At 40.4% G+C, this 14,860-nt stretch overlaps 1 protein-coding gene across 3 annotated transcripts in view; it reads left to right on the top strand.

Annotated features, from left to right (window-relative positions):
• The window catches only part of cacnb4a (calcium channel, voltage-dependent, beta 4a subunit), a 32,363-nt gene extending 17,695 nt beyond the window's left edge, over nucleotides 1-14,668 (top strand). The window contains exons 3-14 of one of the 3 annotated variants that reach the window (XM_085375208.1): nucleotides 2,592-2,711; nucleotides 3,442-3,564; nucleotides 4,786-4,913; nucleotides 5,649-5,728; nucleotides 5,926-5,945; nucleotides 6,861-6,941; nucleotides 10,137-10,195; nucleotides 10,284-10,393; nucleotides 10,515-10,666; nucleotides 11,041-11,136; nucleotides 11,284-11,460; nucleotides 13,233-14,668. In XM_085375208.1, the coding sequence (XP_085231334.1) occupies nucleotides 2,592-2,711; nucleotides 3,442-3,564; nucleotides 4,786-4,913; nucleotides 5,649-5,728; nucleotides 5,926-5,945; nucleotides 6,861-6,941; nucleotides 10,137-10,195; nucleotides 10,284-10,393; nucleotides 10,515-10,666; nucleotides 11,041-11,136; nucleotides 11,284-11,460; nucleotides 13,233-13,496 (1,410 nt within the window). In that variant the 3' untranslated portion in view covers nucleotides 13,497-14,668. Of the gene's footprint in view, nucleotides 1-2,591; nucleotides 2,712-3,441; nucleotides 3,565-4,785; nucleotides 4,914-5,648; nucleotides 5,729-5,925; nucleotides 5,946-6,860; nucleotides 6,942-10,136; nucleotides 10,196-10,283; nucleotides 10,394-10,514; nucleotides 10,667-11,040; nucleotides 11,137-11,283; nucleotides 11,461-13,202 lie in introns of all 3 variants that reach the window. The other 2 variants (XM_085375207.1, XM_085375209.1) reach the window with 2 other exon arrangements.
• The last annotated feature ends 192 nt before the right edge of the window (nucleotides 14,669-14,860 follow it).

The raw sequence follows: 14,860 nt of genomic DNA on the forward strand, positions 1-14,860 counted from the left end.
AATTGGACCACTGCTTATCAAGAATTAAATCATGCTAGCTGTGCTATGGCCTGCATAGATCTTAGACGATCCTTTTGCTGGAAAACCACACATTCCCAGTGAATCACAGATGTAAGTCACAATGGATAGGATGCCTTTTATTGGTGGGGTGTCCAAACCATCCTTTGTATTACTAGAGCTTTGCTGGTGTTGATTAGCAGTAGTAGCGACAGGCTCTTGGTGGAACCTTGTAATGACTCTAGTCAGGATACTGGTGAGGTCTGGCACCCAAAAAGATTTATTGTTTAGTGCATGGCTGTTACAAGAACATCAGCCCCAGTTTCCATTTAAATTGAACTTATCCATAAGCTCTTTGGTGCAAAACACCATTTTGCCATTCTTTGCCTTTATTGCTACTGTAACAGCAACACAGATGCGATCTGTTTCACCAAGCCAGCTGGCAATTTATTTGCTGTGTCTATGAACTCAAAAGCACTTTTTTCCTCCCACAGAACTTGCTTCACACAAGTGAAATGTTCTCTCCCACCAAATCAAGTTTGCAAATTGCTTCAGTAATTATTCCTTCTTAATCCTTCTTAATACCATAAGGGAGGACAAAATATCAGCTGTGCAAAATATCCTGCAGTGTGCTTCCCTCACTGCAGGATGGGCAGCTCACTGTATTTGATGCCTGGAGCCTGTTGAGTGCAATGATGTTGTAATAATTCTCTGCTGTGGGAAAATGTGCTTCCCAGCTGAGCATTCACTGTTGTTTCAAATTATGTTGACACATTTTTTTTTTCAGCTAGTTGGTCAGAATCTTGCTCTTGTTGTAGTTCACAATCATTTTATCTGCCTTGAATAAGTGGGTGGGTGTTTTTACTGCTCCTCTAGCCCAGCAGTTAAAATGCCCAACACTGACTCTGCTGCAGAGTGACAGTTATGACATGTGATCAAACTGATCTTCAGCCTGAAGCAGACTTTATATTTATATATAGGCACACATACTTAAGAATAATGCCAGACAAGAATTAGCCTGAAACTCTCCACAAACCCAAATATGGTAAAAGGGGCGACACAAAAATACCACATTGGTACTGATGCCCCAAGGAGGGAATCCCTGGGTTGAGCTAACCAACTGACCTTGCTATCTCTTCCTGTACTTGGCGCCTCTCTCAACTGTCTCTATCGATTAATCCCCCAAACCTTATATTTACCATGCACAATTTCTACTTTTCCTGGTGTCTGTATAGGAAAAACACAGTATGGAGCAAAAATGTGGACATTAATAAAATTAGAAAAGTTACAGAAAAAAACTAAAATAAATTAGTTTCAAGAAATATTTTAACTTGAACTTACCTGTCAGAATTAAGATAAGAGACCTAGTACTGTTCTCATGTCTGTCTTAAAGTAAACTTTACACAGACAATGTATAAACTCACACTTTCCCTGTGATAGACAGTTTGATTACATTCTCACATCATGTAAAACTTTTACTAACAGCAGCTAACAGAGGCTAACAGCGGCTAATGAGGGCTAACAGTAGCTAACAGTAGCTAACAGAGGCTAACAGCAGCAAAGCCTGCACTTACCAACAGAAAATTTCAGGATATCCTCAGTTTCTAACTCTCATCTGACAGAAGTGAGCTTCACTGACTCATCAGACTCTTTTCACAAAGAGTGAAAAGTTTCAGAGTAAATAGATATGAACACCTGCTATATTGACAGCTGAGGTAGACAGTTAATTGACAGCCTATACTCAACACAGATTTATGGCAGCCAGCCTTGTCTGATGCTAAAGTGGCCACTATAGCTAGGATTATGCACCTGAATTGGACCTACCATTGGCCTGATAAAAGGGGGGGAGCCTATGAACCATATAAAGCAAAATAAGTGATGTATTATATTTCATAAATTGAATGTTATATTTCTTTTAACAAAAAGCATGACTTAAGGTTGTTTTAGTTTTCTCCTCCAAATCTGAGAAGGATGGTGGGTGGGAGCATTTGTTTACTATTCCTTTAAAACAATACTTATGACTTAAATAGTGCGTTACCCCTAAGAAAATAAGAGATGAACATCATATTATTCAAATGTCCTTTTTTTTTGTCACTTTTACTTGAAATTATGTTACTGTGATAGTAACGAGCCTTTTTTCAAATGAGCCTTTTTTCAAGGGAATAAAAGATTTTTGACATTTGTATTCGGTCTGCCGTGGTCTGTTTCGATTTCATCCTTTGAAATAAAAAATAGCTTCTGAATCTTTTCAGCTATTCATGCAACCGTCATCTTAGAATGGGTCAGCCTTTGATCTTGCATGGAAAGTAATTCAACTAATCACATATGACACCCCCCCCCCCCCCCCCCCCACACACACACACACACACCTGGGTTTCCATAAAAATCTCTTTGTCTCTATATTTTTAAGAAATAGGCTCTTGCCAAGCCCTGCATCTGTCTGTGCAGGACACATGAAATTGCACAACAAAGATGTCACATTTAATCTGGAGGGCATAAAGAAAGTTATGTCACCATGTGGTTATTTATCCTTAGTACCTGCATCTATTGTGCTATCGGCTTGTTTCCACGTTTTGTGTACTCTTTTTCTTCAGGGCTCAGCTGATTCCTACACAAGCCGACCATCTGATTCAGATGTGTCCCTGGAGGAGGAGAAGGAGGGCGGCCGGCAGGAGAGGGAGCAGCAGGCCACTGTTCAGCTTGAGAGAGCAAAGGTCAGTTTCACTAGGAGCTGTTTATGGGTAACAGAGCACCATAACTGGCTGTATATCACATAAAAAAAAAAAAAGGATTTTGCATCACTGGTTGCCCTGCTAATCTGTGTTAATGGCTGTGTAAAGGTTGCCATACTGTTTCTGAACTTTTACAGTTTTCAACATTGTAAAAGTGACACCGTGTGCCAACATTCACACCGTAAATAAGTTACATGAAACAAACACAACAATGCAATTAAGTACTTCAGTGAAATGTAGCCTTTAACATTAGGAAAACACCCGTGACACTTATTACTGCATCAGTTTAGGAAATAATGGTGAAATTAAACAGTTAAGCATTAAGATCACTCAATTTGATCACTTCATTCACTGCGCAGGAGCAGATGATGATAATAATAATAATAATAATAATACTTTGGTTTTATGGCCTTGGTATGAGGCTTCCCTGCTACCTGCTGTAGATGTGGTGTGATCACTACTGATGCTGTCTTCCAGCCACTGTTGTCAGGAGGTCTAAAATAGCTTCTCTTCAGCAGTGCCCACCCCTCACTGCAGGCCATTCGTTCTGCATGTGTGATGCTGGAGCACGATGGTGCTCCAGCATCACACATGGTGTGTACAGCACATGCTGTACAAAATGTCACATTCTGTGATTGTCTGAACCAAATTATTCACTGCTAATATACATGGTTATTGCTACAAAAACTCGTCCCTCCTTTCTGTCTTGCAGACTAAAGCAGTTGCGTTTGCAGTGAAGACCAATGTCAGTTACTGTGGTGCGCTGGATGAGGATGTTCCCGTGACTGGCACGGCTGTATCTTTTGATGCCAAGGACTTCCTCCACATCAAAGAGGTGCAATTCAGTTGCGGTGTGGCACTGTAGGGGGGGGATTCAATTCAGCCTGCACAGTTTAGTTTTTAACCACAGGAGAAAGTGTTTTTTTAACTAAACAAAGAGTTTCATGTTAGCTATTTTGCTACTCTCTGTGTAACAACTTTTCCCATCATGGAGCTTGTGACCTATCTCTGTTTTTTTTTTTTTTCATTGCAAGAGCCAAGAAAAGAGTCACAAGTTAATCTGATATTCATAAAAAGAGCTATGCTCAAAATGTAGCTTTTAAGTTAACAGACTGAATGTGCGTCCAGATTTCATTAATGTATCTGTATGGGTTGTCATGGTAACAACCTGAGCATCTGTAGCTATATAGCCATGATTAAGATGCAGCTTTCCATCACATAGGTTTCCCCCAAAGTGCCTGCAAACAAGTTGTTTGTTTTTTTTGCTGTGTGTGCACAGGCTGTTGTTCTTCCCAGTTTCATACATTGCTTCCTGTTAAGCTGTTAAGAGTTTGAATCCAGGAGCAGGAGCGTAGTTTGCTGTGATTCTATTGTATGTGGGGGCAAAAAACATATATAAGCTGATAGTCTGAACAAGGCCTTGGAGTAAATACACTCTCTATCATCTTTACCTGCGCTTTTCCATTTCCACAAAAATTGCCACTCCTTAGATTTGATTTAAACTCCATTAATATGTCCTGATATGATTGTTTGTGAGGCTTCTCACAACAACTAGTTAAAGCAAATCAATACAACTTTCTGTCTGGACACACAAAACATCAACCTGTGACTTAAGTTGGATCATGAGCCGGATGAGTTGATGTTCTGGTTTTGTACAGTTGGTGTGGTGCAGGGCTCACTAATGTGTCTCATCATAGACGCCTGTAAAAGCAGAAATAGCAGTCTGCTTTAAGGTCAGTTTGACCGTTCTTTATTTGTTTGCCCTGACTGAAATCCAGCCAGCCAATAAAAAAAAGGATCCTGTCTGTACTTTGTATTATTAGTACACAGCGTTCTGAAATATTTGTGTTAGTCTACTGAACACTGTTATTTGTAATTACAGCATGAACAGTGATAAAGGTATCTTTATGGACAGAGATATTTGTAATGTGGAAGCTGTTTCGCTGTATTGCATACCGATACAGAGGAAATTCACTTAATTACAATGGATTACTCTTAAGGACTAATTTAAATTCTGGGATTTTGTCGCTGAGACTTTTCTCGTTCTGTTTTTCAGAAATACAACAATGACTGGTGGATTGGACGCCTGGTGAAAGAGGGCTGTGACATTGGGTTCATTCCCAGCCCACTGAAGCTGGAGAACATCCGCCTTCAACAGGAACAGAAGAGAGGACGCTTCCCTGGGTGAGCAGGAGGAGGAGGGCTGGATGAGTGCGGCAGAGCGAAGGCGTCAGCAGCAGCAACAGATATTGCAGAGAAGAGACATGGATCAAATGGGATAAAGAGAGTTTGAAGGGTTTGGGATTGTACTGAGAGCGAGCCACTTTAGGGATGAGTAGAGGCTGGCAGATAAGCAGGATGTCAGGTGGATGAAATCCAAGTTGTGCTGTGTGGTCCAGGCTCTCGGAGGTATACCTGGATCAGAGCCACCACAGAATTTTCCATCAGATGGGATGCTGGGTTGTAGTCACCGAGACGATTAATGGTGCTGAGTACTATTATCCTTTCGCAGTTACCATAAAATACAAAAAAAGCACTTGTCACTGTGAGGTACTTTGTGATTTCTATCACAAAGCCATGTAATCACAATAGTACAGAAAGAAAAATGATGACATATTTAGGTCATATATATTTACAGTGAAAGAACAATCGACAAACTGCACGCCAGTCGTTGATTAATGCAATCGCTTTTGTCTTGTATGTATTTATATCTTTCAGTAGAAGTCTGCCTTACTTTACAGACACATCACTGATTCACCAGTTCTTTGATGTTATTTAAATCCAAGAACATAGTATAATATGCAGTTTATGACTGTAGGAGATAGTGAGTTTATTCGTGGGCGGTGGTGGTGACAGATGAAATCATCCCATTAGCTTTTACAGTAACACTGCTCTTTCTATCCGGTGTTATCCATCCAGCAGTAAATCCAGTGGGAATTCCTCCTCCAGTCTGGGAGAGATGGTGTCAGGAACGTTCAAACCAAACCCAAACTCTGCAGGTTGGTTGCACAGATCCGGTTATTTATAATAGCAAATGCTACTGTTAGATTCACAAGGGATGGTCTTGTCTTCTGCTTTGCAGTTATATCTGTGTATCAGTAGGAGCATCTTTTTTTTAACCTTTTGTAGTAAAATAAGGCTTTAACATAGCTGATAGAAATGTGTGCACTTACTACACATTTCTCTTCTTTTTCAGGAAAGCAGAAACAGAAAGTGGTGAGTGTGACAGCTTATTTGCTTATTTATGTAATTAAAGGTGAACTGTCAGTTATTAGAAAAAGGCTTTGTGTCCCTTTAAAACAAAAGACCAGATCTATACATTGCGTACATATATGGACGGTGGAGATTACTCTGTAATTTTGGCAAACTTTTTATTTAACATTAAAGTGTGTTGGAACCTTATGCTATGAGCAAATGATGCCAGTCACATCGGCCATGCTGGAGACAGTGTGATCAAATACACACCAACCACTCCTGCATAAGATCCAAGACTTTCTTAAAAAAGTGGAAGAAATTGCTTGACTGCATCTCAAATGAAGAGGACGCCTCCTCGTTACAGACACTGTTCTCTCTGTTCTTTGTCTTTTATCTTATATTTTCTTTTATCTTGATCTTCCCTTGTTTACATAAACAATTAATACGACCATTAAATTGATTCACCGCATTCTTAGTCATTTAATCGTATTAATTATAATATGTTAGTTTATCAGTTTCTACCTTCTTCTTCCTTTTTTTTCTCTTTTTTTTTTTACAGCACCAAATCACAACAACAGTCACCTTAAGGTGCTTTATATTGTAAGGTAGACCCTACAATAATACATAGAGAGAAAAACCCAACAGTGGGAAGGAAAAATTCCCAACCATCCAGTTAAGGTTGTGAACTTCAGAGCAGGTTTTGCATCATCAGTGTTTACTACTATTTAATCTTTAATTCACAGTTTTGACGAAGCAGAAGTTGTTTAAAATCTTTGATTTCAACATCTTTCTCTGGATTGGTGCTGGCACTGGTTAAAGCATTTCTCCACTTACACTCAGACACACTGGGAGAGTTCTGGGTTGCTTTCAGACTTTAGGAAACAAATGCTAAAAATATTAGAGCTTGACTTTATCTCTGTGTTTCTGGACCTCCAGGCTGAGCATGTTCCGCCATATGACGTGGTTCCCTCCATGAGGCCAGTTGTCCTGGTGGGACCCTCCCTGAAAGGTTATGAGGTAAGAAAGACTGCTGCTCCTCCAGCAGGCTGACTCTGCCTTTTTTTTCCTCCACAAAAGATGAACAAATAAATGAGTCGTTTTTATCATGAAGGATGAATTCACTAGTCCTGGTGAAAGAGACCACTCAGAAGTCCTTTGTTCTAGACGCAGATTCTTCAGTATCCTTATGGGATCCTATTAAAAACAAGTAACACTTTGGAAATAACAAGTCTGATAGTGCTCTTCATTCAAATTCACTGTTACTTAGTGAGGACATCCTTAATCTAAGACTGTGGCGTGACATTCGTTTTACAGCAGAATACTGTATTGGGTGCTTCCCAGTGTGAGCAAACTTTGAAAGGACAGAAGGGGCTGGAGCATGCTGATGAATTCACAGCTTTTAATTGTGCAATCAGGCTGACATTTCGACAGCAGTGTGTCTTCATCAGTCAGAATGAACAAAGAAGGCAACCAAGTATTACCTCAGACCATGTCTGCAATCTTTATTGGACAGGAACGGGAATTTAAATCTATTGGATAAAGAACTCAGCAGGGCGAGTTGCCTTAACATGCGTCCATATGGGCCATGCAGACTCATGCCTTACATGAATATTACATCATGTTGTAAGTTACTGAATTTCAATCCCAGTTAATTCATTCTGCGATGAGCGTTCCCGGGGTAACAGCATCCAAATCCAAACTGCTCGTTGATAATTGGTTGGAACGACAGTGCAAAGCATAAAGGAGGCCAAGGACGCTGTGGAAGGTGGGAGTGCTGAAGTCAGTTGTCATGGAATCACAGTCCTTGTCTCCCATCCTGGTGTTGCCGTGGTAACAACCTTCTGGTTAAACTGCATCAGTCTGAAAAAGTGGAGCATCGCTTGAAATTAGAAACATAAAATAATGTGTACCATGCCTTGAGATACTTTTCATGTCCCAAACCTGTAGTTTATCTGTTCATGCAGTACCCTACAGGTTTTTTTTGTTTTTTTATGTGTGAGCAATAATATTATTTATTTATTTATTTTGCCAGTGCCACAGAGTTAACATGTAATCACGTGGTAATTAATAGGTGTCACATGCAATATTTCAAGGTTGCATGAAGCTCTGTGCAGTTGTACTGTTGCACAAAAAGATGCACTTTGAAAATTCCTTTAAAAAATTAAAACTCATTTGGTTGAGTAAGTGATCCATATGCACGGCAGAGGTCTGGGTTTGATTCCGCCCATTTCCTATGTGTCATTGCCCCTCGCTCACAGCCAACTTTCTTGTCTACTATCTACTACTGTGACATAAAATACAGGCAACTTGTATTATTGTAATGCACTGTTTTCATGTCTGTCTAAAGCATCTATTAATGACCTCACATCTCCCCGAAATGCTACTGCAAGGCTTTTAACTCACTCTCATAAATCTTCCCATATCACCCCATTATTAAATGAGGTGAGGCTCTGTGTTGTTGATCTACTTCACCCCTATTCTCCAAACCAGTTTTTAAGGTCCACAGATAAGGATTTTCTTGGCACCCATCTAAAGGGGGACTCACACCTCAGCACCTCAGCTCCAAAACTATGGAACAGCTTACACAGTTACACAAGTGTGACCTCTCGTCATGGCATATGTACACTTCATAGTCTTTAGGGGAGACTAAATATCTTCAAAAGTGGTAATATAGATGGATAAAGAGCACTACGGAAAATGTTTCTTTTTCCTCACCTGTCCCTTTAAGTAAATTTAAATAAGAACCTCAAATGTGAGTAGAGCATTTATGTATTTTGACATTTTAATAGGACTATTTATTCCTTACAACTGCTTTGTGTTACAGCCCAATGGCCATGAAGCCCCTGTCAACCCAATGTGACTGTCAGTGTACTTTGACCAATTTAGAGCGACAACTGGCACAATCGAATAGTCGCCTTTGCCTGATTTTATTCACGAATCCATGTATTTCTTTTCTGAGTCAAAGACCTTGGGAAGTATAAGTGTATGTCTTTGAGGGTAACTTTGTGAACTTAAACTTCTGTTTCAGTTCAAGGCCTCAGAGCTGCAAGCATGTTCACCAGCCAAGCCTATATATTCAAAGCTACACCGAGGGATTGCCCCAAATTTATCACCTGTGCACTCGTCTTTGCGACATCGCTCACTGAAGCTTTTGATCGCTTTATTTAATGTGACCCACGTTCATCAGCCAGGATGGGAAAAAAAAAAAAGCTTTTCACAGGGTAGACTATAGCTTGGTCAAGTGTGTAATGTAAAAATGTGGCTCAGCCAGAGACTGACCATCAGAATGAATAATGGGGGGCTAGCTTCTTTTACTGCCTGCTCTGCTCCATAGCTGCATAAAATTGCTCATGTTATGAGCCTCTATAGCCACCTTTTGCTTGCTTGGTACTGCCATTGGGTGTGCTGTGTGGGTAGTGGATAATTTTGCAGACTCAAAGGCAGACAAGTGGATGCTGAAGTTAAACTTAAAGCGAGCCTTTTAATGCTGAAGTTCAGAGATTAACTACTGGTTAGCAAATGGTAAATAGCCTGATTCTTATATAGCACTTTTCTACTCTGCTTGATCACTCAAAGTGCTTTAAATAGCAGTGCAGGGTAGTTATAGGACATGGAAAACAATGCTAGAGAACACACAACTATGCAAACAATGTAAAATAGGACAAGAGGAGACTGACATAATATATAGACGAGAAGTGGTGCATGACCAGGAAACGGGTGCAGCTCTAAACACAGCTGAAGACAATAGCATATGAGACAGGGGAAGTAACACTCACTGCAAGATGCAGAGGACAACCATTACCAAAATAAAACAGGAAGTGGGACACAACAGAACAGGGTAATAGAATTTACTTGGCACAGAGGAGGACAAGAAGACAAGACAGGCGAACACAGAAAGGTGCTTTATATTGTAAGGCAAAACCCTACAATAAGACAGAGAAAACTCCAACAATCAAACAACGCCCCCTATCTGCAAGCGCTTGGTGTCTGTGGGAAAGGAAGGAAAAACTCCCTTTTAACAGGAAGAAACCTCCCGGAGAACCAGGCTCAGGGAGGTGCAAGACTCGGGGACCGTGACAGTAACAAGTTTGACAGCCTTCCCTATTCCCCCTGCCTTTAATTAGATTAATGTTTTAATCTATTCTTCTCTTCTTCCTCTTTTCCCCATGTCCATGTTGTTTGCGCCGCCTTCTGCGCTCCCCATTGCTGCAGGTCACCGACATGATGCAGAAAGCGCTGTTTGACTTCCTGAAGCACAGGTTCGATGGGAGGTGAGCAGTGAAAGCGAAGCAGAGTCTGTCATATACTGCATCGAGGTGCTGGCCGTGCTCTGTGTGACGCGTACAGTTTTTGTTCCAGGATATCCATCACGAGGGTAACAGCTGACATATCGTTGGCCAAGAGGTCAGTACTAAACAACCCCAGTAAGAGGGCCATCATTGAGAGATCCAACACCCGCTCCAGCCTTGGTAAAGCTACAGGAAACTCACTCAATGATGCGCATGTCTTATAGGTGATGTGGAGCGTAAATATGTTGCATATTGTTTCTTATTCATATTTGCTCTGCCGTACATTCTTTACTTTTTGTAGCTGAGGTCCAGAGTGAAATAGAGAGGATCTTTGAGCTGGCCAGGTCTTTACAGCTGGTGGTTTTGGATGCTGACACCATTAACCACCCAGCGCAGCTCATCAAGACTTCATTAGCACCCATTATCGTCCATGTTAAGGTGTCCTCGCCTAAGGTGAGATTAAAAGCTTAAGTTACTTAATTACATTAGCCTAACAGGATACTATATATTATGTTAATTTTTTTTAAACTGATATTATTTAAAAACAATGACAAAAAACTTTATTGTGTTGTACTTGACAACATGCCAAGTGTCAGTGTAAGCTGTGAAATACCAAGAAACCCTTCAGGCAGTGAGAGAAAGTCATAGTCTTGACTGTAATGTGAGTTTGGAGCAGTGACAGGTGTGCCATTGCTTGTGTTGGCTGGATTTTCTAGAAAAGAATCTCTTGTCACAAACCTACATGTAACAGAGTCCAATTTCCATGGGCCTGCTACGACTCGTCTTCTAGTTTCTTAATTTTTAGACTGTTTTTGTGTAACCCACAGGTCTTGCAGAGGCTGATCAAATCAAGAGGGAAGTCTCAAAGCAAACATTTGAATGTGCAGCTTGTTGCAGCAGAGAAACTAGCACAGTGTCCTTCTGTGAGTAATCATCACCCCTTTTTTTTTAAATTAACTTAGAAGCTGTTGCTTCCCTTAAGTTAGGTTTCATGATGTAATCACAAGTGGTGAAAAGAAATCCAAATGCAGCAGCAGATTACACCTTCCTCTCTTCTTTTCCAACCTTAGGAGATGTTTGATATTATTTTGGATGAGAACCAGCTTGAAGATGCTTGTGAACACCTGGCAGAGTACCTGGAGGCGTACTGGCGTGCGACGCACACTTCGCTTTCCATGCCGCTCAACCCCCTCCTGGGACGCAATCTGGGCTCCACTGCTCTCTCCCCGTATCCTGCTGCCATTCAGGTGAATTTCTGAAGTTAAAGAGCAAAAAACTGTCCCGGGTTTCTTTTCTTCTCATTGTTGTTTTACAGAATCCCAGATTTCAGTCATGTATGACTTCGATTTACCAACCTGCCGGATAGAAGGAAATTTGGATCATTTCAGTGTGTGAATACTCAGCGTTTGATAATGCACTATGCCCTAAAGCCATAGCTGAGGTGCATGGTATTAGCAGTAAAATGTTCTAGCAACAAGATGAAAGCCACACTAAAATCTTTCGAGAAACAAAGGCCCTCCTGCTGTCTTTAAAGTAAAAAGCTTGCAGCTCCTTTACTGATGTAGATCAGAAGCCTTGAATGCTTAGAGTGAGTTATAATGGTTTGTTGTCACATTTTCAATGCTGGAAAAATATCCACAGCAGGTTTTAGTGGACAACAGATGAGTCCATTATCTACCCAAATCCCCAGTATAGCCCAGGCACCTAAAGGTTAGTAGTAGTTAGGGTATAGTGAAATAAAGTAAATATAATTTTTGGTACCTACTTACAAGATGGTTTAACAGTGAAATGGGGTTTAACACTATTTTAAAACTTTTTACATTTTAATCTATTGTAATTGTAACTTCCTCAATACTGTAAGTGAAGAAACTATAGAACCTTTAATAACTAAAGTTGTAAAAGAACTTAAAGTTCTGTGAAAAAGTGCATGTGAAACATCACACTTGTGTTTAGGACAAACTGACCTCCTAGGTGTACGTATTTTTCCGAGTACTTGGCAGGTAGTTTGTTTTTGTTCCAAGAATCGGCTTCATTCTTCTGTGTAATATAATCCAAGGCTATGGGATCAGGGCTCTGTGGGGGTCAGAACTCCTCGTTCTTATTGTCTGATGATAATTCTTTGAGTTTAGCTGTATGTTGGCACTGATTTTGGATGAGATGACTCACTGATGGCACTGAAATACAGATATGAATATTATCTTATATCCACCTTATTAGCAGATATGATGTCCATAAACTGCAAAGAACCTCTACCAGAGCCTTTACCTTGCCTGTAGACTCTCATCTCTGCAGTACTCTCTAGCCTTTAGGCAATCTGCTTCAAGTTGGAGCCAAATACTTTAAACTTTGATTCATGACTCCAGAGCAGCTGGCATGTTTTTTACACAGATTCTAGTGTTTTTTGAACGTAGGTGAGTCATTTGGCTTTTGTTTCCACATCATCATTAAACAGTACATTTGCACAAAAACAGAACCTAGACCACTTAATGAACAGTAGGCTGTGAGGTCAGTTCCTTAATCATTAATATGCAAATTCTCATGACCATTGATCAAGAAGAAGAAGTCACTTGGATGAATGACGAAACGTTTGCCCCATTGAAAACGCTACGTCCAGATGAACAGAATCAACCTTTTGGTATCTACAGTGATATATTTCACGGGGACACCAATGAAGAAGACTCAAAATAACCATGAGTAACAAACAATTTTATTTGATATGATTTTATTTTTTTGTTTACACTCTGTCTGGCTCCATTCAGATTAGTTGCAAAGTGCCCTCTGGTGGACAAACTATAAAATCTCAGCACTAACTATTGAAGTGTTGAAGGGTGTTTCTCCCATCTTTACTTCTTGGATTTTTCAATCATCAAATATCTGATATGGACCGATAATACCAGCCCACTGATAAATCTGTTGGACTCTAATGCAAACATATTAAAAATGCATAGTTATGTTGATTCTGTTCGAGTGTTAACAAAGCAAAATGCAGTTTGAAATCAGCATTACTTCTCTCAAACAGGCCCAAAGAAACCGGAACAGCAACCACACGACGACAGACCATTCGCCCGTTGAACGTCGCAGTCTAGTGCCTGCCGATGAGAACTGCCATAACGAGCGGGCACGGAAGAATCGCAACCGTCTCTCCTCAGGCTCACAGCACAGCAGGGACCACTCTCCTCTGGTGGAGGAGGACTACCAGGACCCCTACCAGGACTCTTATAAGCCCCACCGTAACCGAGGATCCCCGGGAGGCTATAGCCAGGACTCCAGGCACCGGCTCTGAGCTGTGGCCTGCTGTTAACAAAGTATAGGCCTGTGTCTCTTCAAGCGACCACCGTGAACACAAGGGGAAAGTTTGCTATTACATGATAAATCTCTTACATTCACGAGGACTGAAACCACCTTTTATTTTGTGTAGTACCTCATATCTACTTTGGCCTTGGCTCCTGACAAATGAGCATTTGAACCCAAAAATAAGAATCCTGCTCTTGCTTTGATGTGAACAAGGTACTGGATATGAAAGTAGCACAAGATCAGTAAAGTTATATTTAAGAGGGAAAGTTGGACATTTTTTGAATATGTCACCAGTATGACATGTGAGTGAAGTAAACTAGGCCCTTCTGGACCATTCCCGCTGTCTCAGCTGTTACTGTAGCATGCAGGTAGGACTGTAATTACAGGGACCATCTGACTCAGGCCAGTGCCAGACAGCATCCAGCAGTGATGATCAGCGCAGAACTTGTTTGCACGGGTCCAGGAGATGGTAGAAGGAGAGTTTAATGCATCTTTAATGTGCCGCTGTCCTTGATGTGTGTGATAAGTCCTGTAAAGCTTGCTCCAGAATCCTGAGTTTTACAACTATTGTTTTAAAGTGACATGAATGGCTAATTCAGGGTTCATGCAGTAGCTTCCCGTTCCCTTTCTTTTTAAACGCTGTTTTTGTCATAAATCATATGACAGAAAAGGAGAAAAATCATGCAGATACTAATACATTTCAAAGCTCCACAACCTCAGGAATGAGAGGTCAATTAGACCTAGAAGTGTAGCGTTTATGTTCTCACCCCTGATGGGAGTGTGATTCTGAGAGTTATGTTATTTTTGTGATTTTATGATTTTGTTTCTTGAAAAAAAGAAGAAGCTGTTTTTCCAGCACAGAAGTCTTTAAAATGGTCACAACAGCGCATTTCTCACATGCCATGCGTCAATTAACTGCTGTTGTCTGTCATGGGTTTCGTAGGACATGGAATAAGCAAGACTTTGGGTTTTTGTGAGTGATTTATATTGAGGGCTTCCATATATAATACACTGAAAAATAATCAAAGGAAAGAAATTTTAATTTGTGTAAGGTTCAATTTCCAGAACAATAAATTACATTCCATTTATGTCATTTTATATAAAAGCCTTGCTTACACCCTCCAACCATCAGACAAAGAAATATATTAGTAAAAGGTTTTATAAAATAAAGTAACACTAAACACTTTCCTTGAGTAGCAATTTAACATGCACCTCTTCTATATTGTCATTTACAGCTTTTCTGTGTATTCTCCTTGAGTTTTATTAAAGACTACTGATAAGTAAGAAGCTGTCTAAAAGCACTTGGGCAGGACTGCACTGCCTTTGTTAATAGTGTCATTTACATGCTACTTT

This window comes from Diplotaxodon limnothrissa, linkage group LG16, assembly GCF_057381915.1.
Source record: "Diplotaxodon limnothrissa isolate DT_005_m linkage group LG16, D_limnothrissa_male_GT1.1, whole genome shotgun sequence".
Taxonomy (NCBI): Eukaryota; Metazoa; Chordata; class Actinopteri; order Cichliformes; family Cichlidae; genus Diplotaxodon; species Diplotaxodon limnothrissa.